The following is a 27305-nucleotide window of genomic DNA, read 5'->3' on the forward strand; positions in this document are numbered from 1 at the left end:
CACTTCACCAGCAGCTCAACCAATCAACAGCCTGCTTTTATTACTGTGGGAGACCTGAGCACCGTGCAGGTGTAGGGTCCTGTGTGCAGGTGTGGGGGTGCTTTGTGCAGGTGTGGGGTACTGTGTGCAGGTGTACATACTTGAAAAGCATAGTCTGCGACTGCAAAATATTTTTTCGTGAAAATATTTTTATTTCTTTTTTTGAGCACATATTAACAGGACTTTCCCATGAAAACGCTCTCCCTGACTCTGCAGCCGTGCGGATTGAGTGACAGCTGAAACCATTCCTCACTGTGGCTCACACACAGAATAACCTCCCAGCAGCAGTCTGCTTAGTGCACTTTGGATGATGTAGTCATACTACTGCACTGAGTGCTGCATGGCCCTGTGACTGACAGGACCCCAGAACTACAACCCCGCCTCCTTTACTCAGTGACTGACACAGGACCCCAGAACTACAACCCCGCCTCCTTTGCTCAGTGACTGACACAGCACCCAGAACTACAACTCCGCCTCCTTTACCCACTACTGCAGGCTGAGTATGCCAGTGAATATCAGAACTCCGGGAGGGGAATTTCCTTGCATATAAATCAGACCGCGAAACCTCCGATCCTCTCCTCCTGAAAAGAGTAGCACGCTTCACAAGCTGTGCACCTGAAAACAACAAGTAGGACCATACAAACCCCCCCCATCCCCACCCCCGCCCTCCCCCCAGTCCCCACCCCCACCCTCCCTCCCTTGAAAATACCAGGAACAAATAAATATGTCAGCATGGTGATGGAATCTTTAAAGTGTTTGAAAGAAATTAAAATCTAGTAATAACATGAAAGGTGAAAAAGGGTCTGGGTCTTTTTTTTTTTTTTGGCAGTGGGGGGGTTCAAGTCCTCTCAGGATGCCAGGATCCCCGGGCGCAGGAAGTCCGTGCCGTAGCGGCGCGTGATGGGGGCGTGGCCACGGGGCGGCTGGGCGTGGCACTTCTTCCCCTTGGCGTCCCTCTCCGAGCGGCCGGGCTGGGGGGCGGGGACGGGCCCGTGGGGCGCCCGGGTGTGGGCGTGGCCCGGGGCGGGGGGCGGAGTCCCGTTGGGGCCCGGCGGGTGTGCTCGCAGGAGCCTCACGCTCTTTTTCGGGATGCGGAAGCTGCCCCAGTTCTTGCCGTGGCCCCCCCCGGCCGCCGGGCTGGAGGGGGGCGCGGTGCCCGTGCTGGAGGCGGGCGAGGTGCCCGGGCTGGGGGGGGGCACGGGGCTGTTCGGGCCGCACCCCACCCTCCTCAGGGAGCCGTTGCACCTGGGCAGCCTCTCCAGGGACACGCAGGGGTTCAGGTTCCCCACCCCAGGGGCCAGCAGCGCCCCGACGACGGCCCTCTTATCTGGCAGCTTATTGGCCGGCGCCTCGGCTGTATTCGGCCGGGGTTTGGCCTTGGGCGGGGCCCTCTCCCTGAGACCGTCCCGCCTCTCCTCGCCCCGGGGGCCGCCCCTCCTCCTCGGGCACTCCGGCCCCGCCCTGGTCACAGGCCCCTCCCCCGCCTTAGGCCCCGCCTCCCTGTGAATGGCGGGTTTCGGCGGGGCCGGCGTCGTCTTCCTGCCCTCCGGTCTGTAGCTGGCGGGGGCTCTGGCGTTGGCGACGTCGGCGGCGGCGTGGGGGGGTTTCGGCGGCTCGCTCCGGGCCCCCCCTTTCCTCCACTCCCGCCTGTGTGAAGCCCGCTCCGCCTGCGGGCGTTTGGGCTTGGACACCAGGGAGGAGACCCAGCTGAAGAAGAGCGCGTCCTCCAGGCAGGCCGAAGAGGACACTCCTGAAAGGAGAGGAGGGGAGAGGAGGGGAGGGGAGGAGAGGAGAAGAGAGGAAAGGGTGATGAGATTCTGCATCTCCAGCACACTCTTCACACGCTGCATAATGTCCAGATCAGTGGTAACCAGCCCTGTTCCTGGAGATCTACCATCCTGTAGGTTTTCATTTTAACCCCAATTTGGAACATCTGATTCTACGAATTAGCAGCTCAACAAGATCTCTAGGTGTTGAATGAGGTGTGCTTTGTTAGAGCTAGAGTTAGGGCCCAACGACTCCAGACTGCGCCCTCTATGGGCCAGTGGTGGCGAGGCGCTGCCAGATGCAGGTTTTGGCGCTCAGACTCACCGGACAGCCGTTTCTCCTCCAGGAGCCGGACGTGGTGGTGGAAGATCTGCTCGTGCACCCGGCACATGGACCGCTTGATCTTCTCCCGCCTCGTCACCATGTAGGTCAGGTTCCGCACCTGGGGGGGAGAAAACAAAATGGCCGATCGCGTCAGGGAAGCTTCCACATAGACATGTAAAACCGCGATGTGATTCATAACACAGGAAAGCACAAGGCGCCTCTTCTGTAGCTTAGGGGTGAAAGTACTATACTTCAGTTATATTCGGATGGCTGAGTTGAAGGCTGTGATTCACAGTATGGGACAGGTGAAGGGGAGACCAGCCACCAAACGAGCATGCTCAGAAACAGTGAAAATGCCGCCTTCCATGTTATTAATTCATTAAGGCCAGCCTTTAAAAAAAACCCACAAATGGAAATGAAATAATACAATCATGTGATGCACAAGGGTGTTCCAACACAGACTCCGTTACCAGGGCTACCAAAGGGGTCACCGTGGAGACCAGAGGCGGGTTCAGGGTCATTTGTAGTTCAGTCATTTCACAGAGTGAACTGAAACTGAACTCATGAACTGAAACCGGAACTGACCCCAGTGCTGGAGGAGGCCGAATGCGTTTCATTTTGGGTATGGGGGGGGTAGGGGGGCAGTCTTACCCTCTCCAGGTCCTGCCGGAGGTGTGTGAAAAGCTTGAGCCTGCGGAGCAGGACGTCCTGCTCGCGCTTGGCCAGGTCGTCCTCCTCGTCCTTCCGGGGGGTGAGCAGGGGCCGGTTGAAGTTGGCCCTCCTCTTCAGCTTCCAGTACTGGAACAGGAAGTCCACCGTCTCCTCGGGGAGCTGCAGCTGGCGCGACACCTCGCCCACGGGCACCAGCGTGAAGAACTCGTCGTTCAGCTGCTGCAGCTTCAGCTTGCGCTGGCTGAGCTCTGGCGCCTCCTGCAGGCCGACGCCGGGTACTGCGGGCGTGGGCGCGGGCGGGGCCAGGGAGCGCCGCGGCGAGCCGTCCTGGGACGCCACGGCCCTGTCGCCACCCCGCGCCCTCCTCCTCCTCCCCTCCTCCTCCTCCTCCTCCTCCTTCTGGCCAGGCTTTGCCCCACCATCCGCGCAGTGCGAGTGTTTGGGGCAGAAGGACTTGAACTTGACCTCGTCCGTCTCGGTGAGGACGGTGTTCATCTCCAGGTTGCGCTGGAGTGCGCAGGTGACGTGGAACGCCGTCCGGCAGTTCTTGGCCGAGCACTGCGGGGAGGCAGAGTTTGGGAACATGACGGGAATCGCACTCTCGGACCGTACCTGGATGCAGGCTCTAATGTAATGTTTGATTGTACTGTACCTGGATGCAGGCTCCAGTCTTCTCTTTACACAAGCAGCACTGCAGGGCCCAGCGATTGCTGGGGATGCGAGAAATGTTCATTATGGGTTCCATCTTCTCTGGGTTTCCAATGCTCACCTGTACCAGAGAGATCAGCCTTTAGAGCTCACCTACACCAGTCACATACAGATCAGCCTTTAGAGCTCACCTACACCAGTCACATACAGAGAGATCAACCTTTAGAGCTCACCTACACCAGTCACATACGGAGAGATCAGCCTTTAGAGCTCACCTACACTAGTCACATACAGAGAGATCAGCCTTTAGAGCTCACCTACACCAGTCACATAGAGATCAGCCTTTAGACCTCACCTACACCAGTCACATACAGAGATCAGCCTTTAGACCTCACCTACACCAGTCACATACAGAGAGATCAGCCTTAAGACCTCACCTACACCAGTCACATACAGAGAGATCAGCCTTTAGACCTCACCTACACCAGTCACATACAGAGAGAGATCAGTGTGTGTGTGTGTGAGCGTGTGTGCATGGGTGTGTGTGTTTCAGTGAGTGTGTGTGCATGTGAATGGCTGATTTGTTTAGCATGTCTTACCTCCGGGATCCACAAGGCGCAGCTCACGTGTACCCACTTGGTGGCGCTGCGGGTCGGCTTCATGGCTCCGCCCTTCTTGGGGCAGAGCAGGCACTTGGGCAGCACGCCCAGGGCACAGATCCGGCACAGCCAGCTGCCTTCCGGAACTTTCATTATCCCGTAACATGCCTGTAAGTACACCGTAACACTTAATACCGCAAATTCAGTACACCGTAACTACCTGAAATAACACTGTAACGTTTAGCTCTGCATCTTCAGTATACCGTGATACACTGTGTCACTGACAAAACAATAAACCAAAATGACCAAACAACAAGCGGAGAGGCGTGGCAAATGTACAACATAACTGACCAATCAGGAGAGAGCGGGCGGGGCCAGCCGCCGTCCCCGCGGTTACCTGATGAACGCAGATGTCGCACTTGTCGCAGAAGACCATCTCGTTGCCGTCCTCGCCGTGGGGCGACCGGCAGACGTCGCACACCACGTCCTCGTCGTACTCGATCCCCAGCCCCTCCTCCGTCTCCATGGCGTGGCTCATGTTGTCGTAGCAACGGCGCTCAAACTCCTCCATGACCCTCTCCATGGTGATCTCGTCCAGCGTCTTCATCCCTGCGGAGCCCAAAACACGTGTCAGAGTGTAAGAGATGGGCCAGTTTTGCTGGTTCCTATTGGTACTCTGCACCCACGTATGAAATTACTTCATTTATCTATCAAAGCAGATGGCTATACAGTTAACTCCAGTAATTGGTTTCTTGGGCCTGCGCTGGTTTCTGATTTTAAGCTGGAAAAGCAAAACCAGCAGGCCCCCGTGGCCCTCCAGGGGTGGAAGGCCGGAAGGCCGGAAGACCCCCCCCCCCCCCCCCCCCCCCCCCGATGCTCACCCATCTCGCGGAACTCCTGATTGGCCAGCTCCAGCCAGGCCACGTCCCCCTCGCTCAGGTCGTAGCGGCAGGTGGCGTCCGCCAGCGTGCAGATGTCCACGTAGCCCAGCACGGGCGGCTCGCTGCCCGGCATGCGGATCAGCTTCTTGGGCTTGGTGAAGGTGACGGCCCGCCCCCTCTCCGCCACGGTCCTGTGGGCACACGCGCGCGTCACCCGCCAATCCCGCGAGAAAATAACTCACCAGGAAATCACCAATGTGATCTTAGTGACAAAATGTCTGATACTACAATACAGCAAACTGAGTGTGTGTGTGAGCACGTTCTTTCTCCTCACAGTTATCAGTGTTCTTTTGCTGTTATATGATTACAGTGCTGCTGAATGCAGATGCAGGAAGTGAGGCGCAGGAAGTGAAGGTGCAGGAAGTGAGGACGCAGGCGTACCGGACGGCGGGCTGTGGGATGGAGTGGGGGCTGACGGGCACCTGGACCCCCTTCTCCCACTCCTGCCTCCAGGGGTCCGCCAGCACGTAGTACTCCTCCGGGTTCAGCTGGCACGAGTCATGCAGCTTCATGGCGGTGATGAGGTCAGTGCGGAACACCTGAAACGACAGGACACCGTTCCAACTGCCAATTCACACGCTCGCTGGTCTCTATGCTCACTCGCTGGTCTCTCTACAGTCACTGGTCTCTGTATTCTCACACACACTGGTCTCTATGCCATGCTCGCTGATCTCTACACTCACACGCTTGCTGGTTTCTCCAGTTTGACATTCAACCCCCCCCCCATTAATGCGTGCAGTGTGACTCACCTCTGAGGGCTTCCTCCCCTCCGAGCGGCTCCAGGTGTTCCCTCTGAGGGGGGACTTTGAGCGCAGGGACCAGGCTGTACCGTTGCCTGAGGAGAAGAACCGCCGTTAGCGCGCGCCGCATACCCGACGCGGGCACTCCGCTTTCAAACACCAGCTCCCGCATTTTAAAGAGCTGCTGATGCAGACACAGACACTGTACTGCCGTAAGTTTCAATTTCGCTATCGCTGGGCGTGCCCTCCCTGTGGTATTACAGTGTGGCCTACAACTGTGCTACGCTACGAGAGGACAGCAGTTCAGAGCGGTGGCTAAACGGGACTGGATTTGTGTGACAGCTACATTCCACTCCCAGGTGAGGGTACTGAAACGATACCTGTTCACACGGCGAACACCGTGTAAATCGCTCTTGAGTGAGGGTGTCCGCTCGGTAAATATGTCTCGCTGTGAAACGAGGTCCTGACTGAGTCGGCGGCTGGAGACCGGAGAGAGAGAGAGAGGGATCGCGGAGAGTAAGGGACGAGCGTGGCGCTTACTTCCATCGTCGGAGTCCTCGCTGCTGCTGGGGTGGCGGCTCCTCTTCATAACGCCCGACCTGCGCCGCGAGGCCGCGGAGATCTGGTGCCTTGCGTGCGCTGTGGAGAGAATCGACCGATCAAAACCCATCCACACCAACTGCCACACTGGCCTCCTCCTAGTCACTTCGCTTTCAAGAGGTCAAGAAAGAAATTATTACGATACCGCAGAGACCACTGATCTTTGTACTCGTGTTAGCATTGCGAGTTGCTCTGGATAAGGTCCCCTAAATGCCAGTCAAGTAATGATTACACATTTTACTTGATAACGTTCCTCGCTGACATAATCAATATGTCAGTTGTACAGCTGTTTCACTGACTAGCGCAAAATCAACATTTACAATGCATTTACTGTCTAAAAGGATTTTTAGGATGATCACAACAATGTAAACTGAAAAAATGTATAAAAATAAAAATTAAAAAAAGATGGTGATTCCGGTTACCCAATTGGTAAGGCTGACATTGATTTTCCCAACCAGGCATTTTGTAGTTGACAGAAAAACCGTTCATACATACACAGGAAAGATTGGTGGAGTATGCAAATCAGCAATCAGAAAAGCGGTTCATCGGAGCGGTATCCGCATGACTGACGTTGGTCCAATCCCAGCGCTTCTCTGGAGAGGTACAAAACAAACAAGGCTTGTAAGAAGGATGCTATCAACACAAAGCAAGCTGGGTAGCTTGTACTCTCAGCAATATGTTAGCAAACCAGCAACACAGGGCCCGTGAATGTACAGTGCATGCATTGTAGAGAAATCTGAAATGTTTAAATACTGAAACTTCGACTTCTTGTTTCCAATGCCGTGTTGTTAAATACACAGAAAATAAAATGCAGCCAAATGTTTTCTGTGGATATATGACAGGTGTACCACTGTTGAGCCTGATGAGTTTTAGTTCTTCTGTTGAACGTTGTACGGAAACTATCACGTGCACTTAAAAAACACATTACATGAACAAAACTTCACTATACAGATTTGCTACCTTTTAGTGGTTCTAGCTATACATACATTTAAACTTTCACACAAAAAAAGGTTTCAGTAACTTTAACGGCGTTAACGTTATTACGCCTTAACGGTAGCCTATCATATCCGTGCTACTAACAGTACGCAGTCCCACACGAAAACACTCCCTCGTGAAACATTCACTGTAGTAATTATTTAGTACGATTAAACTCCCCTAACTGTCATTCGTTACACCGCTAAGCCAATAAGCTTGCTCGCCAGGTAACCCACGCGGCACAGTGTTTACTAGAAGAAGCTAGCTATCTAGCCATAAGCTTGAGAATTCGGGATCCCCAGAAGCACACACGAGAGGGGTAACAATGTGGTGACAAGTGCAACGGCGCCAAGTTATTGTATGAAAACTATTTTTTAAAAACACGTAGCTAAATGGCAATTCCATTTTCAAATCATTTGTTTTACGCCGTCAAATTGAACAATGAGGTTTAATATTTGCATGGTGTTGCAACAAATTTATTAACTTGTTCCGACAGTTTAAAAGATGGGCTGCAGTCTGCTGATAAAGTTAGCTACTGAGCTGGCTAACTTCTGCTAAATGACGTTAGCAAACTACTGTAGACAGCTACCGTCATCTGTAAAAAATATATATATATATATGAATCTATATCAAGCTTATTTAACGCTACCAAGCCGGTGCATCTGCGTTAAAGATACAACATTTCATGAAATATACATACAATTAAAATTTAAATGTTCGAACAGCAAGTGTAAAAGACCCCCGAACTTAATCTTTTGGCGCCATTTTAATGACGTAGTTACTAAATTTCCACCAGACAGCGACCTTGGTATTAAATAAACCCTATTTTCTAAGATAGCTAAGCCCATCCTATAATAGTCATTCGCCGATGAAGAATGAAAGAAACGCTTTATTTAAAAAGAAAGTGCCTTCCCACAAACACAGAAAAGAGAAATGCGGCAGTACCTACACAGCAAAGGCTGGCCGTGGCGCCGGTGTTTGTACGTAGCTAAGATATGGTGCTAGCAGCGAGTGTGAGTTCATGCATCGGCAGATTGAGGCGCTCCTCCCGTGCACAAACAGTGTGGACGTCACGTAACCGCTCCGTTCTGGAGGAAGCGGCGCTGGGACCGCCACGGCCACGTGACGCAGCTCTTTCGTTTGAACTTCGGCTGGCGGGCGGTGAGTTGCACGGTTTCCTACTGAGCTTTTTGTACAGTACACTGACTTGTGCTCGTACACTTTCCGCGTCGTCCTATGTGTCGTGTTGTTTATTTCCGGTATGGTGCACTTTCTTTTATTTTTAATAGCTTGCTGAGTTTTTCAGTTTGTGAATGTGCGACGGCAGATTGCTTGAGAGCAAACACTAGCAAGGGCACGTGCTTAGAAGCAAACAGCAAAGGTGTAATTGTGTATAATAAGGGTATTAAAGTATTTAAATATTTAGTTTGACGAATCTTGTCCGTTACCTGACTCCATACATCTGCTGTAAGAATTTCAGAACATTTACTGACTGTTCACAGCACCCTTTTCTTTGTCATTTAGGTTATTTTATTTGGTCAATGATGGTATTTCGTTTAGTTCGTCATGCTCTGTATTGGTCTGGAGTGGAAAGCTTAACATACAATTTCCTTTAATTCACCAGTATTTAATTCTATTCAATTAGGCCTATTTTAATCCTTCTTAAGTGTTTTAGTAATAGGCCAATCCAAGTCCCCCAAATAAAGACCACAATATTCACTCGGCTACACATTGTGCATAATATTTATTTTTTTTTATTTTATTTTTTGCATTCAACTCATTTTGCGTTTGCCTTGACAGTATGTTTTTTTTTTTAAATGAACATTACATGGTTATGTTCACTAGTTCACTGGTTATGTTTATGTTCACTTGTTTTTATGTATTTTTGTTTAAAAAAGTGTGCAGCATAAATACGATGGGCTTTTAATACAAAAGGATGAGTACATAGTGTTGGGATCAGAGACTGTAAAAAATAGATTGGGATATACATACTGGTATTATTATTTTAGTAGTACTCTCAGGCACCATCAGGGGGAGACAAAAGGCTCCGTGAACTTACAGTAAATGTTATTGTCAAGGGCCTAGGAAAATTATAATATAATTTTGTCTCAAGCCTGGGAATTTCTCCCAGAAGTCTTGGGTGATGGAGTTACTGATAACCACTTGCTTTCCAATTAATTAAGAAATTAATTAAGAAATAGAAAAAAATATTTAGGATTTAATCCATATTGCATATTTATAAGTCATGTACAAGATATTTACACATTTGAATAGGTCTAGATAAGTTTGTCTGCTAAGTGTCTGAAGTGTAAACAGCTGCATCACATCTTCTTTTCCTGTTATACGAGACGTGGATCCGATACTGTTTTGGAGTGTAATTTTCTAAACAGGATCATTAAATCCCATTTTATGACACCTAAAATATAGTGCGTCATTGATTGATGTGAACCGTAATGTTTGAATGTTTAAGCGTGACTTATCCATCGTATGTTCTGCAGCTGTTCTCTGTACCACAGTTTGCTTTATCTTTTGTGGGAATGACACACCATTGACACCAAAAAATAAAAACTCTGTAAAACGGACAGTTTAATTTAATTCGAGATAGGGCTGGTGCTGCCACTCTCTCAGGCTGGTGGAGGGGTCTATGACTTTGACTGGCACAAGCAAATACAAGCATGAATGGTTAAAGAAAAAATTTGAAGAAAGCCGCTTTGTATTACAGTGGTATCTCTTGCAAACGTAAAATCTGGCATAGTCCAAAGAGCAACTGTAGGCCTAAGAGAATGAGCAGTGCTTTTTTTCTTCTGCTATTGACCGGCATGAACCAATTGGCAAGAGCCATGAAATTGATTGCTGTGCAAATTTAGGAATGTTATTAATATGCATAGATTCATTCGCTGTCACGGCTCCATGCATCTGGCCCAGATCAGGTATACTGCAGGGTTAAAACCATGAAAGGGTTAATATGCTGTCCACTCTCAGCCTGCTAACCCTTCTGTGAGTACTTGTGATTTACATTGGGAGAAACCCTGCAATTCAGGTTGTTGTGGGGAGCTCATTCTACCAGCAGGGGGTGCCAGATATCTAGTTTTTAGATTTCCACCTTATGCTGACTTTACATCAAACTAATTCCAATCCAGACAACTGAAGTCTGACACACTCACACATTTAACAATCATGGGTTTTTAGTATTAGTGTGCAGGGTCTAACATCCTTGGGTCTTACTGCTCATCTGGCAGTTTTACATTTTTTATATCCCTGGCTTTTTTGAATATCCGGCTGTCTTTTGGTTTTTGAGCAATTAGGCTTGGTATTCTTGGGTCTATTTTCTGAGAAACAAACTGTGGTTTGTCATTTTCTTTCATTCAGTTCTTTTGTGACGTTGTAGGATTCCTTGTTTAAGGTAAACCTTCTTCTGTTTATTAGAAGTTGAATACTTGTATATTAATGCATTTCTTAATTTTAATCTGGTTGCGAGTTAGATTTAGATACATGTCGATCCAACAGGTTGCTCTGCCTATCAACAAATTTGGCAAATTAATTGATATCTTTGATAATAATTACCAAAATAAATCAAATATTTTATGTTGGATAAGTGAGAAGTTAGTGTTGACGCACATGTTCAGTATTCAGAGTGCTGAACATTAAACAAGGATGTTAGTCGGTAAAACTGCTAGATTCAGAAATGGTCAATTTAAACAAATTCTCACTTCCCCAACAGGGGTCAGGTTGAATTATGAATTTACATATGATTCATAAATTAAACAAAGACCAGCAAGGTCATATTGAGTTCAGGCCTTAAGAATTTAGTACCATCCGAAAACATTCTCCACTGCACAGCAACTGCTTAAAGTTAAAATGCACCAAACACTTAGAATGTGTGACTAAAATGATCAAAATGCACCCAGACGCCAAAAGAAAATATCACTCCGAACTGCTCCAAATGGGGGAAAAGAATTCCTTTTAATTCCTATTACTCAACTAAATATAAAACCAACAAATGAGGTCATAACCAAATTGTTTATTATGCAGAAACACGGTCGGTCCTGTCTCTCACACACACACGCACGCACACGCACTCGTACACACACACACGCACACACACTCGCACGCGCTCTTAAATACATGAAGGTGGAATTCAGCATAGCTCACTTTTGTTGCACATGCTTTAATAAAATGATACATATATTTACACCGTCTGCTTTTCCCATGTTTCTGCTACCCACCATGTGACACGTTTCTCTGAAACCTCCTCCCCTCCCCCCCCCCCACACTTAAGAACTTCTACAGAAAAACAAAACTCTATAAGAAACCAATACAAAGCATGGGGCATTTGGCCAATACAACACAGTAGTATATGGTTTTTCATCAACTACATAAATATGGCAGTAACACTGAGTATAGTTTGTAAAGTCTATGTACAGGGTTGGGACATAGGGGAGTCGCCATTGTCTGCGTGTAGACCGGCAAGGGCAATGCCTTCTGTCCGATTCAATCAAGGAAAATTTCTCTTTACAACACCGAAGTAAACAACGTAATGCTGTCCCACGTATCCATACGGTGCCAAGCTCCGTGACTAGATACTAAAACTCGAGTGTGCTCACTTTTCTTTTCCATTTTTCGCACGGCAAACGTCCGGTTTATTCAAGCCGCGTACCGATCAGGATTTTGACCACACCTTGGTTTCCCGATGCCCGTTCTAAAACTAGCGAGGTTCTAAAGCCTGTAGTGTGGTTCTAAAGACTGTGCTACAGTTCTAAAGACTGTGGTGTGGTGTGGTTCTGACCACAGGGGCACAGCGGAAACCACGACCAGCAAGCAGATCAAATGAAGGAGAAGTTGAGGTTTAGCATTGTGGGAGTTATTTCCCCGCCCCCTCAGCGTCTGATCTCTGCAACACCAACCGGGTTATGAAACAAGGGCAAGTTTTTTCTTTTTTGTTGTTGTTCTTTTTTAAATCCTTTTTAAAATTTTTATTCTTCATTTCAAACTGTTCAGGGCGCAGTAGAAAACAACTGAAATAAGGCACAATTAATATTCGGACTAAACTTGGGGATTACAGACTTCTGTGGCATGTAAACAGTCGGTGAATTAAACTAATACCTCTTCACTAGGGGCTCAAATCTGACATTCCCTTTTTCCCCCAATAGACAGTTCAGCTTTAGTGATTAAGAGCAGCATTACACTGCATGAGTACAATCACATGGTAACAAATCGAAACACCAGTAGTGCACACAATGCTAACACAATGGGAAAAATATAACCAATGGCAGACTTCCTTATTTTGGATGGTCCATACCTTGCCCTCAACCACAAAAATCATCAGTTTTTAAAGTCTTGTTTAATTTTATTTATTTATGTTTTTTTTTTTTTTTGTTTTTTTTTTCCCCAACCAGTCCTCCTTGATGCTTTGGAAGATTCCAAAATCAAATGCAGAAGCCAAACATACGCGAGGTGCACATGACAAGAACAATGAAGGGAAAAAACAGAAAATCTCTTCTCCCACCTGCCCCATGTTCAAACATCCAAGTTCGGGGCTGCCCACCCAACTCCCTGTAACACACCCAGAATGTTTTCGTACGTTGCGTGACAGTGATACTTTAGAGAGGGGAAAAACAAAAAACGAAACAAAAACAAAAAAAACCATATTTATACTTAAGTTGGCAGCACAAAACCAGACATTGTAGAATTATTAAAATCCACAGAGTTCCCGCTGCTTTTGCCCTCCGTGCCCTCTGTGGGACGGGGGTGGTGGGGTTGATGGTGGCAGGGGGGTCTGGGCAGTTCAGGGCAGCTGCAGTGCCAGATGGAGGAAGAGGAGGGGATGAGGAAGAGAGGGAGGGGGCTGTGGAGGAGTAAGAACTACGAGGGGGGGGGGGGTAGAGTCAGGGAGTGGGGGGCGGGGCCAGGGTTGAGGGGGCGGGGCCGAGGCGTGCTGACTGCAGCTGTCTCAGGTCCGAGCTTTGGTCATGTGATCAGTTCAGTCCTGCTTCACGTGATCCTTGATGTCCTCTTCGTCGGTGTACTCCGAGGGCTCGTCTCCTGGCTTGAGCAGCCTGCCCACGTAGTCGTACTTCTCTGCAGAACAGAGGAAACGATCAGTGACACAGTGATCAGTCTCACAAAGAGACCAGCCACACAACAGGAACACAAACTTATCAGTCACAGTGATCAGCCACACAACAGGAACACAAACTGATTAGTCACACAGTGATCAGGTACGCAACAGGAAACGAAGCCACACATTAAAAATCTGCAGGCGAATACTCGTTCACTAAAGTAAACAGTCCCACCCCTAATCATGATTCAGACGTACTACAAAAGCACCACTGCATTGCACAATGTAGCAGATGTAAAACAAAGGTGTCAAACGCAGCATGGTAGATCTAAAGGGCCTTGAGTTAAACTAGGGAACACCATCACGCTAGAACACTTACAGTAACCTGCAACTGCTGCTACAGCACCACCTAGTGGTGTTATGAAACAGTGGTGTAGTTTTTCAGTGGCTACCACTAGATACAAAAAACAGAAGTAATATATAATATTAAATAAGAAATATTGGTGAAACTGTATTATGCAAATAAAAAGTCATCATTGAGCACTTTTTAACCAAACATGGGCACTTGAAAGTACCATCTGTAGTGTAATAGTGAGAGAACTGGGCTCGTTTCCCCACAGGCAGCATGCTAGCGTGTTTACCCACAGAAGCACTGGAGCGGTACCCTTAATGCAGGTGTGCAATCCAAACCGCTTCAGTAAATTACCCAGCTGTATGAATTCACACCGCGTAAGAAAAGAAAGCTGCATTTTTTCATTTAGATAAGAGCGTACGCCAAATCCCTAAAGGCACCGCAATATGACACTCGATTCTTTATTTTTTTTAAAAGTGTTTATACAAACTAGAGTCTCAAGTTCTCCTCCAGTCATCATCCTCCAACCCTTGGCACTGCTGCCTAATGTTAATTGTGCTGGCAAAGCATTCAGACGCCTTGCAGTTCAGACGGCAATTAGAACGACGTGAGGGGGGAGAAAGACGACGACGAGATAACCACGGCGATAAATCCTTTATTAATTAATGATTTAAAAAAAGATTATGGGATGCTTTATAATGGACTCCCAGGGCACACGGTCACACAGGCCAGCTTGTCTACACTGCCTATCGGGTTTCCCTTGTTTGCGGTGGCAGCTGTCTGCAGACACTTTAAATAAGATTAAGGCTTCATTTCGGCCTAAGCGATAAGCGCCTACTTATAGCCTTTACCCGGTTAGCAGCCCCTGCGTGAACTGCAGGCTGTCCCGTGTTTAGAAATCGCTCTCTGTACACAGGTTGGACTTCCTTGTCCACCATTGGAAGCACGAAGGCATTCCACTCTTTCGTAAAAGGAAGTCATCTTTTCCAGATCTCAAATTTGTGTTATTCAAAACGGCAGGAGGAGGAGAAGCGGCCGTTAGCCGCGGTCCGACGGGGCGATATTAAAAGCGGATGGAAAAACGTGTTCGGGCGATGTCGACAGCTAGCGGGCGCTTACAGCGGGAGGAACGCGCTCCTCGCGGGAAACGTGTTCCGGCGTGTCGGATCGTGGCGTTCCCCCGTCTGCCGTCGCAGCTCGCGCGCTCCGATTGGACCAGTAAAACCAGACGCCCCGCCCTGCGTGCCCGTCCTTTACAGCCAGCCCGTTAGCACTAGCCCGCTAGCGCCAGCCCAACCCCGCAGTGTAGCCTCCTGATTTGTGTTTAGGTACAATGCAAAAAAATGAGAAAATAAAAGAGAGCTAGCTCACTCATTTGGTCTGGCATTTTTATGTCCTTTATTTTGCATTGCATTTGTTTTTAAGGCATGGAAACGGCGAATGTAAATGGGATGATAATGCATAACTTCAACAGCCGAAGGAAGCTGTAGAATGTTTTTCTAGAGTATACTGTACATCTCTCCGAGACGTATCTCAGATGCAGGTACACATTCCCTTACAAATGCAAAAAGGGTGGAGCTTTTATTCAGCTCACCTGTAGCGTCTGGTTCACTGTAGTGCCTTTTCTGTAGTGTCTGGTTCATCGTAGTTCCCTTTCTGTAGTGTCTGGTTCATCGTAGTGCCCTTTCTGTAGTGTCTGGTTCATCGTAGTGCCCTTTCTGTAGTGTCTGGTTCATCGTAGTGCCCTTTCTGTAGTGTCTGGTTGACCGTGGTGCCCTTTCTGTAGTGTCTGGTTGACCGTGGTGCCCTTTCTGTAGTGTATGGTTCACCATAGTAGCGCCCTTTCTGTAGTGTATGGTTCACCATAGTAGTGCCCTTTCTGTAGTGTCTGGTTGACCGTGGTGCCCTTTCTGAAGTGTCTGCGCCTCTGTAGGGTTCACTGTAGTTCCCTTATCTGTTTAAATGTAATGTGAGCCTGGGTTTTTTTCAGGCATACAGACAGACAAACTACATACATACAGACTACAAACATGGCAACTGGGGAATTTCTTTCCACCCTCCCTGTGGCTGGTATCACTTCAAAGGCCGAGCCATGTCCCTCAGCTAATAAGCACGTGCGATTTTCACTGCTGCTTCTGTGATTACTGCAGAGCGAGAACAACATTTTTTTCATATTTGTAGCGCTAGTTTTATCCGGTGCTACAGAAAGGGTGAAATATAAAACGCCATTTCAGGGAGTGTAGCAAAGGATGATACTTACCTGAGCAGCAGCAGCAGGAACCTGCCAACTGTCCATAACATTTATACCTTTGCTAACAGGTTTTGGTCTTCCCCTCTTCATCATCAAGGGGATGAGTGGCTAAGTCAGGTTTTGGGTGAATATTTTAATATTCACTGATGCAATTTTTTGCAGTGTTTTGACGCTAAAATTCCAAGACCTTTCTTCACATTTGGAACCAACCTTCATTTCTGAAGTGCGCAGTACGATAAACGTGGTCTACCACGAGATCCAAGGCAACGCATGCATTTAGTGCAACTTCTGCAAACTAACATAGTGACTCAACGCAATGTTTCACTTTACAACTCAAGACTATTTAGGCCATTAAAGGTAAATATCGATACGAAAGGTTAAAACGGGTCATGGAAGTCCTTACCCATGAACTGCATCTCATAATTTAGAAAGGGCCGTGGAAGTCCTTACCCATGAACTGCATCTCATAGTTTAGAAAGGGCCGTGGAAGTCCTTACCCATGAACTGCATCTCATAGTTTAGAAAGGGCCGTGGAAGTCCTTACCCATGAACTGCATCTCATAATTTAGAAAGGGCCGTGGAAGTCCTTACCCATGAACTGCATCTCATAGTTTAGAAAGGGGCGCGGAAGTCCTTACCCATGAACTGCATCTCATAGTTTAGAAAGGGCCGTGGAAGTCCTTACCCATGAACTGCATCTCATAGTTTAGAAAGGGCCGTGGAAGTCCTTACCCATGAACTGCATCTCATAGTTTAGAAATGGGCGCGGAAGTCCTTACCCATGAACTGCATCTCATAGTTTAGAAAGGGGCGTGGAAGTCCTTACCCATGAACTGCATCTCATAGTTTAGAAAGGGGCGTGGAAGTCCTTACCCATGAACTGCATCTCATAGTTTAGAAAGGGGCGTGGAAGTCCTTACCCATGAACTGCATCTCATAGTTTAGAAAGGGGCGCGGAAGTCCTTACCCATGAACTGCATCTCATAGTTTAGAAAGGGGCGTGGAAGTCCTTACCCATGAACTGCATCTCATAGTTTAGAAAGGGGCGTGGAAGTCCTTACCCATGAACTGCATCTCATAGTTTAGAAAGGGGCGTGGAAGTCCTTACCCATGAACTGCATCTCATAGTTTAGAAAGGGGCGTGGAAGTCCTTACCCATGAACTGCATCTCCCACTCCCGCACGCTCTCCATCTGCACGGCGTTCAGGTCGGAGAGGTCGTCGTACTCGTCCCGTAGTGCGTCTTTTTCCAGGCAGAAGGTCGCCAGGCCCCTCGACGCGTCCCTGCCGGCGAAAATCCCGTAGGGTCCGTCTGCGGACAGGGGAGGGGGAGAGGGCGTTACCCGCGAAGGCGCTCCCGAGGCGAAGCGGCAGAAATCAATCAATCAGTCAATCAATCAGTCAATCAATCAGTCAATCAATCTTTATTTGTATAGCGCTTTTAACAAAGGAGCATTGTCACAAAGCAGCTTTACAGAGAACCGGCCCGCAAAGAGTGAGCCTAGGGCAACAGTGGCAAGGAAAAACTCCCTGACTGGTCGCAGGAAGAAACCCTGAGCAGAACCGGACTCAGAGGGGGAACCCATCTGCCACGGGGCAGGCACCGGTTTGTTATGGAAATGGCTTGCGTGAAAACAGATAAATTGTAATACGTAAACAGCCGATCCAGTATTAATTAAGTCATGGCGATTCAGTGGCGGGACAGTTCAGCCACCTCCTGAGAGTCTCTTTCTAAAAGCGAGCGTGCGTTCATATCCGCAATTACATTCCATTATCCAAAGCGACGTACAATTAAGTGCGTATCAAAGGTCACTGGGACAAAACACAGGTCTGATAAGGTACAATTACTCATTTTATTCGTACAGTTATTCATAGCCACGAACGCGTTGAAGTCCAGTTCATTACACTCTGACCTAACCAGTGCTAAAAGTCAAACTTGTGTGTACTGCGTAGCTTGTGAAGCCTCCATGTGACTCCACGCTGGCGACCGAGAGACGGCGAGTCTGGTCTCTGCGTTTAAGGCGCGTTTCCTGCCACCTGCTCAAACAAACTGGCGCAGCGGGGACCTCTGAGCAACGGTTACACACGTGCCAGAGGTCCCGTCGAGTTTAGCAAAACGTTAAAAACAAGTGCATGTCTGTGGCTTTTGCCATGTGACATTTCAGCCACTACTTGTGTGTAAAGCTTGGTCTGAAGTTTGCATAAGGAGAACATTTTCCTCCCAAGTAATATGCTGAGATAACACAACTCTCTGCATAAACACTTCTGATAAAGGAGGCTCCAGGTCATACAGGAAGCAGGTTAGTGCAGTGGAATGGGGGGGAGGGACAAGGGGGTGGCCTATCAATGGGAGTGACAGTTGCATGCCTACCAAACAAAAACACAACAAGGAGTTGGGGAAAAATGACTCCATGACCAAGCGAGCAAACTGAATTCTCTGAAGCGTCTTTTTTTGTAAATTAATTACTGAATTCATTTTAAAGCACAAACTCGAGGTTTGTAGATTGTAGAGAGCGAGGCTTCAACAAAACCAAAACTGGGCAAAGCTGCCCTTCACAGTGGCTCAGTGATCTGAACCAATCACAGCGCTCTGCTCTGGGGAGCACTCCTCCTTTGATTGTTCACACAGTCGGTGATTGACAGCTCGCTGTCCGCCCATTACAAGAGTCATGATTCATGAGCTCTCAGTGCTGTTAACCTGACGAGGCCTGCGTTGCTGGAAGATTCGTGTTGGGGTGTGCCCACTGGCAACGCATCTACACCAACACCAACGGCTGGATCTTCACTCCCTGAAGTGTGTAAAGGTGCCACATATCACTTGAGAATCAAGGAGGGGCCCCAGCTGACCTCATTTACGATATTTACAATCAAAACAGGAAAACCTGCGAAACCTGCATTTGATGGCGCTATAGCTACGGAATGTTGACGCGTTGCTACAAAACAAAACGGAATGTCCAGCACTCGGTCACTTCAGGTGGCACAAATCAATGGCTGGGGAGTACATTGATCCCAAATCAAAGCTCACGCCCACAACTGGGGCAATGTGCAGGCAGGCTGTGGCAATTTCACAGCACGGCGCATTGGGATCTCTTGCTGAACGCGGGTTTGTGAGATGAAGTGAATATGGGAGAGTAGCATGCCTTTGCTAAGGCAGGTTTATATAAGTAAGTATGGGAGTGTAGCATGCCTTGCTAAAACAGGTTTGTATACGTGTGGGAGAATAGCAGGCCTTGCTAAAACAGGTTTGTATAAGTAAGTATGGGAGAGCAGTGTGCCTTCGCTAAAACAGGTTCCCTCTCGCTTGTCCCAGCTGTGCCTTTCACAGCCAAAGCAGTTTTTTTATGGCAGGTAAAAAGTGAGTGTGTGTCCGACTGTTCTCACCTTTGACCCCTTGTTGATGTGTGCGTTTTTCTGAACTCTTGAGTATTGGCTGCAGGCTGCTGACCATTTGACAGCACAAGTATATCTGGCATCTCATGGAATGGGATTTTCAGGTTCCTGACGCTTCAGGAGGACTTAATGAGGCTGGGCCTTGCAGTGACTAATGTTCATTTCATTATTTTCATTTGACATAATTTCTCACATTAATTTTTTTCTTCCTACAGTACTTTCTATTCAAGATTAAATTTATACTCTCTTATAGGTAGTCTGTTCCTGGAGGTTCGGAGTGCCTGCAGGTTCTTGTTACCACCAATTACCACTGCCTAATTGGCTTCATAAAACAACACCAATTTAATCTCAGATTAGACCAGAGTAAACCTTTCAATTTCTCAGTCTACAGCGCTCATTTTCGAGCATGTCAGGAAACTGAGCTAAGATGTCGATGTTTGTGAATGACTGGCCTAAATAAATAAAGTTACAGCAGACAAAATGTGATTTGTAAATAGACAGGACTAATTAAATAATCGACAGCGAGATCCATGTACAGATAATGGCCTCCCTGCCTCTCTGCTCTGCGGTCACTACAGCACACCGGGCCAAGTAAAAATAAAACACAAAATGCCGCTTATGTATTCACACATCTCCGTGCGTGACAGTGAGCTCAGCGCTCTCGGGCCGTCAGTCAAGTGGGCACGCACTCTTCCAGTGTTGCGCCTCACTTAGCAACAGACCTCGGTCAAGTGCACAATTTAAATGTGTCTGCGCACCCGTTTAGACTGAAGTGAAACTGCCGTCCCGTCCTGCACACTCCTGACAGTTTTTATCTGCGACCGGCAGCTCTATAGCTCCGTTTGTCGGTCAGTCCACAGAAAGTGTCCCACCCCGTAGCGGCCACAGTTTTCACCCCAGGTGGCTGAAATTTGGCATGGACGTTGGTCATGACTGAAGGTAGAGCTGAGTAACTTTCAAGGCCGAGAGGGGGCGTGACGATGGTGCATAACTCCCGAATGGATTCACAGATGTGCACAAGATTTTGTGGAAAGGTTGGTCATGTGACAAAGAAGGTCACGTGTTTGTGTGAGGGTGTGTGCATGGACGCATGCACACACAGATGCATGCGCGTGTGCAGTTGCAGCTATTATAGATTTGCGCTTGTTTTTTTTTTTTTAAACCCAAAACATTAATTTCAATTCTCACCAATATTTACAACAAAATTCTACTTTCAAACAAGTCCACACATTGCAGTGGATCTCAGTCTCTGAAAAGGGATTCTTTATCGTAGAAACTCCAGGAGCGCCTTCAGATTTCACTCCTGCAGAACGCTCTGAAGTATTTCAAATATGCACGTCAGCTCGGCCAATTCTGCATGCGTATTTTGACGGGAGGTGTGCAAACAGACCGAAAGGGGAATTTCCATCTCAGTACCCCTTTAATGGCAGATGCCTCGCCAGCATGCGAGGGGGACTGTGATTTACCCCGAGCTTGAGGGAGATCGAGACTGGCGGTAAGGCCTCCGCCATGTCCACAATGCGCCATCCCCACGGAAGAACACAGCGTCGCCTTCTCAGTCAAAATGATCGACGAGTCGGAGAGAAATGACATGACTTCGCCGCGTTCCTGACTCGAGTCTGATAGGACAGCTGGGCCTGGTCCAGGCCACCACGCCCTGGGAAATGCGTTTGGCTGTCATGGCGATAAAGTACGCAGGAAACATACTGCCGCGGCCTTCACCGGAGGCAGAGGCCATGGGACTGCCTCCGTACGCTGCTCTTCAAAGGCAAATTCCCAGCACAGCACCTGCAGCAAACGTGCTCCCAGTGAACTACCGCCCGAGCAGACGAAGTTTGGGGACCATTTTTCACAAGCCCGGGTCCCAAAGGTGCACCACGTCCTCCCCTGTCGTCGAGCCCGCCTACGATATTTCACTGGCCGCCCTTCCCCGTGGGGCAGAAAGGAATCCAATACCACACCACTGAGGCTTCAATTTAACTGCCTTTTTCCCCACAGACACCAGCAAGGGCTGTGCTCAGAGAGGGAAACAGAACTCCCACTTTCCGCCCATAAAGACGCTGCTCACCACCAGCACAGACCGAGTCCTACTGCTAGAACTCTGCGGACTGAGCCTCTTTTTTCATTCGGTGATGATGACCGAGAAGTCCACAGCAGAAAACCACAGCTGACCCTGTCCACCCAGGTTTCAGTTAAATGTTGGATTAGTTGATGCCTTCACGCCAGGTGCCTACAGGCTACCAGTAAACACCAATGTGCTGCTTCTGTAGGCTGTGCTAGTGCTTTCCTGCAGCACTGTGCCAGCGCTCTCCTGTAGCACTGTCTGGCCTGCGGTGCACCTTCAGGGAGGAAGCGCTTCACCTGCAGCGCTGCAGGTATGCAGGTGCATGTGGCACAGTGGCGACTTGACGGGCCCGGGGGTGGATTACATACATTACAGGCACTTAGTGAGCGCTCTTATCCAGAGCAACTTACACAGCTTATGCATTTTTACATAGTATCCATCTATACAGCTGGATATACTGAAGCAATTCAAGTTAAGTACCTTGTTCGAGGGTACAATGGAAGTGTTGTACCAGGAAATCGAACCTGTGACCTTTAGGCACAAACAAACTTCCTTAACCATTATGCTACACTGCCGCAAACTGAGAAGGAAAAAAAAAAAAAATCTAAATAAAAGAAACGGGAGAGGAAACTGCTCGACGGAGGTGGCAGAATTAGAAAAGGACAAATCCCATCAAAAGTGGGCAGAGTTTGCTGGATATTTATAGAGAAGTGAAATCTGAGAAGCAGTGTTGAAAGCACTGGGATGTTTCCTCTGGACCGAGCGCATGGACAGACAGGGAGGAGGACTATGTAACCCTATTGTTGCTGCAACAGCTGATGTATGACATCACATCCCAGCTTTCAGCGGCCCCTTCTATCCCAAGCGACTTACACGGTCCGTTCATGTGATCTTGGGTTCCTGCAATAGTTCCTGCACTCAGCAGACAGCTGTTGGGAGGTGCAGCACGTGACACACACTCTGCTGGTCACTAAAACCTGCAGCTAACCACAGAAACACAAGTAGACGTGACAAATAAATCGCGCACTTTTTTTTTCTTTTTTTTTCCCGTCTGCCTCGTTCTTCGCACTAGTCTTTCCTCTTCACACGCTTTCTCCCCCCTTCCTGCCGCGACTGTGAACCGATTTTCAACCGTGTCTTCTCTTTCCTGAATTTCCGTACAAATCTGCAGGGCTGTATAATCCCCTGTAATAAGATTCTACATTTATTATTCAGATCCCGAGCCAGCCCCCACCTGGATGATTCACGGCCAACCCTGCAGCCGAAGGCCTGAGCGATGCAGCTGAAGTAAGTTAATGTTTCCCAGATACCATCTGGGCCACAGGGCTGTTTACGCTGCTTAACCACAGTCAAGGGATCAGCACCGGATGAGCAAGACGCCTGATCATCACCATCAAGGTTTCTCAAAACTGCATCTAATGTCACCAAAAGTGTTAATCTAGAAAAACGGAATATGGTGGGCCAAATGACAGTGTTCTTTTTGAAAACGCTCTTACGCAATGCATTACATTGCGGGCATTTAGCAGACGCCAAATGGATAAGAGCGACTTGCAGAACTTTTGCATAGTAAAGCGGAAGCAATGCGCAGCGATGGGCAGATGTAGGATAAATGAAAATGCACACGCCTGTTTAATGTGAGTAATAATGAAAGTCCTGGCTAACAGCATTGCTAGAGCAGCGAGTAAGGACGCAACATTGCTAAAAAACCCACGCAGATTATCGGTCCTGACCATGTACCAAAAATACTAATACTGAAAACATACAGATTACCCGTTTTAGCTTAAGTTGTGCATAACCTACCCATTAATCACAGTAGAATTTTAGAGCTTTTTTGGGGGGTGGGGTGGGGGGGGGGGGATGTTTTCCTCAAAAGTAAAAGTTTGTTCAAATTAAGAATAGAAAACATAAGACAAGGGATTCCTTATTTCTGCTTTCAGTTCAGGCCCCAGGCAGAAATGCTGACTGACACATGGAATCAGAGCCATGGGAGTTTTAAACTTGTTCATTATGCTTCTGTCCCTTTTTAATGCGCATTATCTGCATTTGCTCAGACAGAGGCGTGCCCCTGACCTGGTCAAAACCTTCGCAACAACCCCACTGTGCACATTTTGCCCAAAAACCAAGTTACAGACGGTACAACACAACTGCGGAAAGCTCTGCCGCGAGATTCAGAAAGGATGATGTTCTCGGGCAAACCACATTTGTCCATACATTCTCTCAGCAGATCCCAGTTTCAGTGTCAAACATACTGTTGTTGTCTTGCGCCTTATTGATTCAGACAGTCGCAATCGTTTTCAGACTTTACGGCTTCGTCTAGCCATCGGCTGTTTTATGGGCAAAGATCACCGACACATTATCATTTACCCTTCACATCAGCCTCTCCCCCCCCTCTCCCGCTACCTATATTTATCTACAGCTACAACCATCCGGTCCATGAAGAGTGCTGTGGCACACTTATTTGAACTTCCCTGAGTTTTTTTTTTTTTTGGCTTTTTAAACTCTGCACGGTCACATAACATATTTTACAGTCAGGAACATGTACAGCATAGGGAATACACTACAGCATTCATAACATGGACACTCAAAATACAGCAGTTTAATGTACAAATAAAATCGAAAGGGAAGCTGTCAATATAACAAGCATGGCTGAGCTCAGCATCCAACTATGTTAGAACGCATTGCTCTTTCAGTTTTCAGTTTTGCTACTGATAGCTACAGTCCCAAAATTTGCTGGCTAGCTTGAGAAGTGCACTCTTCTCCAAATCCACTGAATAAAAAAAAATTGGATCTTCACTATGGCTTCATGTAGCAACAATCTTTCAGTGCAGGGAAACCCACAGAGGAACAAGTTATTTGACCTACATGCCTAATCCTGAAAGAATCTGAAAGCTTTTAGAATGAGATGGTGTTGGGCCTGGGGCTGGGGGGACAAATTGCATCACTGTGCAACTGCTACCACAGAAGACACCTGCCGAGCAGCTGGAGGCGGATCACAGGTGCTTGACCAGGCCAAAGAGTCGCAACGAATCAGTGAGACGGGGAGTACCTCCCCAACCGAACCCATCCCATCCACGGGCCACGCCAAGAGGAACTGCACGCACCCCTACAGGACTCCTGACTAGCTTTGGCCACAGCACAGTCAGGATTTTATCTGGTGACGGACTCAATCGTGCAACATTGTGCAACCGCTCGGTGCTAATGCCAGTTCACACACATGCACGGCAGTTGCAGTAAGCCCCAGAAACCAGGCAATGCACTGACAGCAGGAGGACAGGGTACGACAGAGAGCATTCTGCTGATGACGACTAACTTTGCAATGGACAGTTCCACTTAGAAGTTGTTAGCCTGTGCTGTCATTTTTTCTTGGTTTTTACAGAATATAGACATTTAATTCAGACCTGCAAAATATACAAAATTCTTAAATGCACCCGCGACGTGCCTACAAACCCAATCTGAAAGGGTTTCTGTGACATGTACACAGTCATTGCAAGTTGCATGCATATTGTAATCAAATAAACAGTTTCAATTTGTTTGCACACAGCCAAATATCATGTTTGGCGTCTGGGACAACTGAAAACTTTAAAAATGCTCGTCGTCAATGTTGGCTTATGGCAATATTTCATTTGTACAGGTACAGCATGTGGTTTAGATCTGAATACAGAAGATGCCAAACATTACTTTGTGCATGTCACGTGATCGCCCCAAGTCGCAGGCAATGGACGCACGAAGTACAAGGCGGCGCGCCTACTGCTAGCTAAGCTAACGCTGAGTTGTGAGTGCCACAACTCCCCTAGCCAACAAAAATGTGGCCAACTATGATAACGAACTACCGTATCAAACTCGCACAGACCTGATGGATTAAGGCGGACCAGTGTAGTACAACCTTCGCAAACGCAAAACATGCCAGGCTGTCCGCCAAATATGTAACCCATTGTTTGTGGACAAGAACAAAGGCAACTTATGTAGGTTGTCGTTATTGCCTCTTTAGCTACGATTAGCAAGGTGAAATTACAGGCATAGGTTTTGATTAAGCACACAAATTGTCCTTTGCATGAACTATATATAGAATAAGAACCATCGTAATCGTGCTAATCTTTTGGCCACCAGCTACGTGTTTAGTTGACTGTTCCCGATACTTGACTCGTGTTTTGGCACATTGCAGTGCAGGTAAAAGGTATTTTCTCGACACTACTGTATTAGCGAATAACATATCACAAACCAAGACACAATTAATTCACTGATGATATATCAGTGATATCTCAAACAGCTAAGCTAGCAAGCTTAATTGGCATTAAAATAGATGCGCTTGCAGCTGGCTTCTTGTAGGCAAGCAATATGGACCTAGCTAGCGTATTGTTCGTAACTTCGTAATGCCAGATAACGTTAGCCATCACAGTTTGTCCTGGCTAGCTAGGTGAAATTACAACGATTCATAACAAAAGTTACCTAGATAGACTGGCTTTATACGAATGGAAAACAAGCTCCCTAGCGTTTAACTAAAAGGTTTCGGAAAATGTCAGGCAGTGCAAGGTAATTTAACAAGACAACTTAGTGAATATAACGGACATTGTGTGCATAACAGTTAAAATTACTGTAGAGTTAGCAAGCAAACAAGAACAGTGAAGGATGACCAACTAAGTCAGTCTAAGGTTACAACAAATTGTATTTATTCCATCTCGAATGGAGTCACTCTATGAAACAATCTATAGATAACCACCTTGCTATTTTGTACACGTAGCTATCTCTTGGCCAGCTGAAATCAAACTGGTGTTAGCCAGCCAGTCAAGTTAGCGATTTGGTTTGCGTGTCACTAGCTTGGTGCACGGATCGATCTCATGATCGGTGTGATCTTACCGCGTCCATAAAACTTTTTTCCACTGGTCACATCGAAGACTTTCATATTAACAGCCATCAAGATCCGGGGGTTTTGAACACCATCGTATTCCCCCAGTTGCTCCAAAGTGAAATCACGTCTTCTCATCTTGGGCAGGGACGAGGCCTCGTTTCCCTGGGCCGCGTCCGCACCGATCCGTCTTCCCCATCGCCGGTAAATCCCATAGCAAAGAGCCAGCACTAGGATTAAAACACTGAGATTCAGCAACATCCCGCTTGGACCGAGACCCGATTCAGGTTCCTCTGTTGTCCCCTGCCCGTTACTAGCGTCACCTACTCCACTCCTTCCATCCCCATCGTCCGCCATACTGCACGTTAGCGCCTACCCATCCTCCTCACCCGCCCACTTACATCTACATCTAATTTGATTGGCCTGCGTCATTGTTTGATCTTGGGAGTTGTAGTCCATCCAAAGACCCCACCCCACAGAACTGAATGTTCTGATACAGTCCTGTGCCCCACCCCCATATTTTAACATTTAAGCTGGTAACTTCGCGGTAGTGGGTGCATAATGTGGTTCGCTTGCTAATTCTGATATATATCCACAATTATAGAACCTGCGTTTTTATTTGCCAGTTCACCAGAGTTCACAGTTGTCAAACTTGTACCAAAATCACATCTCTTTTACTAGAGGACACCAACAACTAGTTTTCTGTTTGAAGATACGTGATGTTAAATAACTGAAATCGGCTCCAAAATAAGTATATGCTTCCTGGAATATTTATCTCCAGTAATACTTTTTAATATTTTATTTTTAAAGTATGTACTCCATTTAGATGGAAATATTGATTTACTCCTTCGATATCACATATATGCTTCCTGGCACAGGGGTTTGTTTACAGAAAGGGGAAATTAAAGTTGCCTAAATTAGATACGAATAAATGTGGCATCACTTACAAGGCCTAGGGCAACCAGTACAAGTGGCATCAGAGCTGTGAGTGTGGAATGTGGAAATCCTGGAAGGAGTGCTGTAGTGGCCAGTTTTTACTAGG

General features: G+C 47.5%; 3 protein-coding genes across 4 annotated transcripts in view; 1 reads left to right on the forward strand and 2 right to left on the reverse strand.

Annotated features, from left to right (window-relative positions):
* Positions 1–802: 802 nt before the first annotated feature.
* Positions 803–8391, reverse strand: jade1 (jade family PHD finger 1). 2 transcript variants are annotated; one of them, XM_035418362.1, is made up of 12 exons: positions 8255–8391; positions 6826–6923; positions 6271–6369; positions 5740–5825; positions 5372–5529; positions 4931–5121; positions 4447–4658; positions 4050–4217; positions 3455–3571; positions 2782–3360; positions 2131–2248; positions 803–1789 (listed from the first exon to the last, which is right to left on the reverse strand). In XM_035418362.1, exons 3-12 carry the CDS (start codon positions 6317–6319, stop codon positions 888–890), a joined length of 2580 nt encoding a protein of 859 aa, XP_035274253.1. In that variant the 5' UTR covers positions 6320–6369; positions 6826–6923; positions 8255–8391; the 3' UTR covers positions 803–887. The 2 variants fall into 2 exon arrangements, with proteins under 2 accessions (XP_035274253.1, XP_035274255.1); XM_035418364.1 differs by having other exon boundaries at positions 8251–8380.
* Positions 8379–27305, forward strand: part of plk4 (polo-like kinase 4 (Drosophila)) — a 31412-nt gene continuing 12485 nt past the window's right edge. The window contains exons 1-2 of the mRNA XM_035418358.1: positions 8379–8466; positions 22636–22707. The gene's annotated coding sequence lies outside the window, so the exon portion shown is untranslated. The remainder of the gene's footprint in view (positions 8467–22635; positions 22708–27305) is intronic.
* On the reverse strand, positions 11312–26620 carry pgrmc2 (progesterone receptor membrane component 2). The gene is made up of 3 exons (XM_035418365.1): positions 26275–26620; positions 17122–17277; positions 11312–13383 (listed from the first exon to the last, which is right to left on the reverse strand). Exons 1-3 carry the CDS (start codon positions 26618–26620, stop codon positions 13286–13288), a joined length of 600 nt encoding a protein of 199 aa, XP_035274256.1. The 3' UTR covers positions 11312–13285.

This window comes from Anguilla anguilla, chromosome 5 (genome assembly GCF_013347855.1).
Source record: "Anguilla anguilla isolate fAngAng1 chromosome 5, fAngAng1.pri, whole genome shotgun sequence".
NCBI lineage: Eukaryota > Metazoa > Chordata > Actinopteri > Anguilliformes > Anguillidae > Anguilla > Anguilla anguilla.

What these genes read in the sequence shown, in the direction of transcription:
- jade1 (XM_035418362.1), bottom strand. Translation starts at nt 6,319, where the DNA reads ATGAAGAGGAGCCGCCACCCCAGCAGCAGCGAGGACTCCGACGATGGA. An exon ending in CGAGGACTCCGACGATGGAA is followed by an intron (nt 5,826 to 6,270) that starts GTAAGCGCCACG and finishes TCTTCTCCTCAG; the next exon opens with GCAACGGTACAGCCTGGTCC. An exon ending in TCAGGAGTTCCGCGAGATGG is followed by an intron (nt 4,659 to 4,930) that starts GTGAGCATCGGG and finishes TGGGCTCCGCAG; the next exon opens with GGATGAAGACGCTGGACGAG.
- pgrmc2 (XM_035418365.1), bottom strand. Translation starts at nt 26,620, where the DNA reads ATGGCGGACGATGGGGATGGAAGGAGTGGAGTAGGTGACGCTAGTAAC. An exon ending in AAAAAAGTTTTATGGACGCG is followed by an intron (nt 17,278 to 26,274) that starts GTAAGATCACAC and finishes CCCTGTCCGCAG; the next exon opens with ACGGACCCTACGGGATTTTC. An exon ending in GTGGGAGATGCAGTTCATGG is followed by an intron (nt 13,384 to 17,121) that starts GTAAGGACTTCC and finishes TCTGTTCTGCAG; the next exon opens with AGAAGTACGACTACGTGGGC.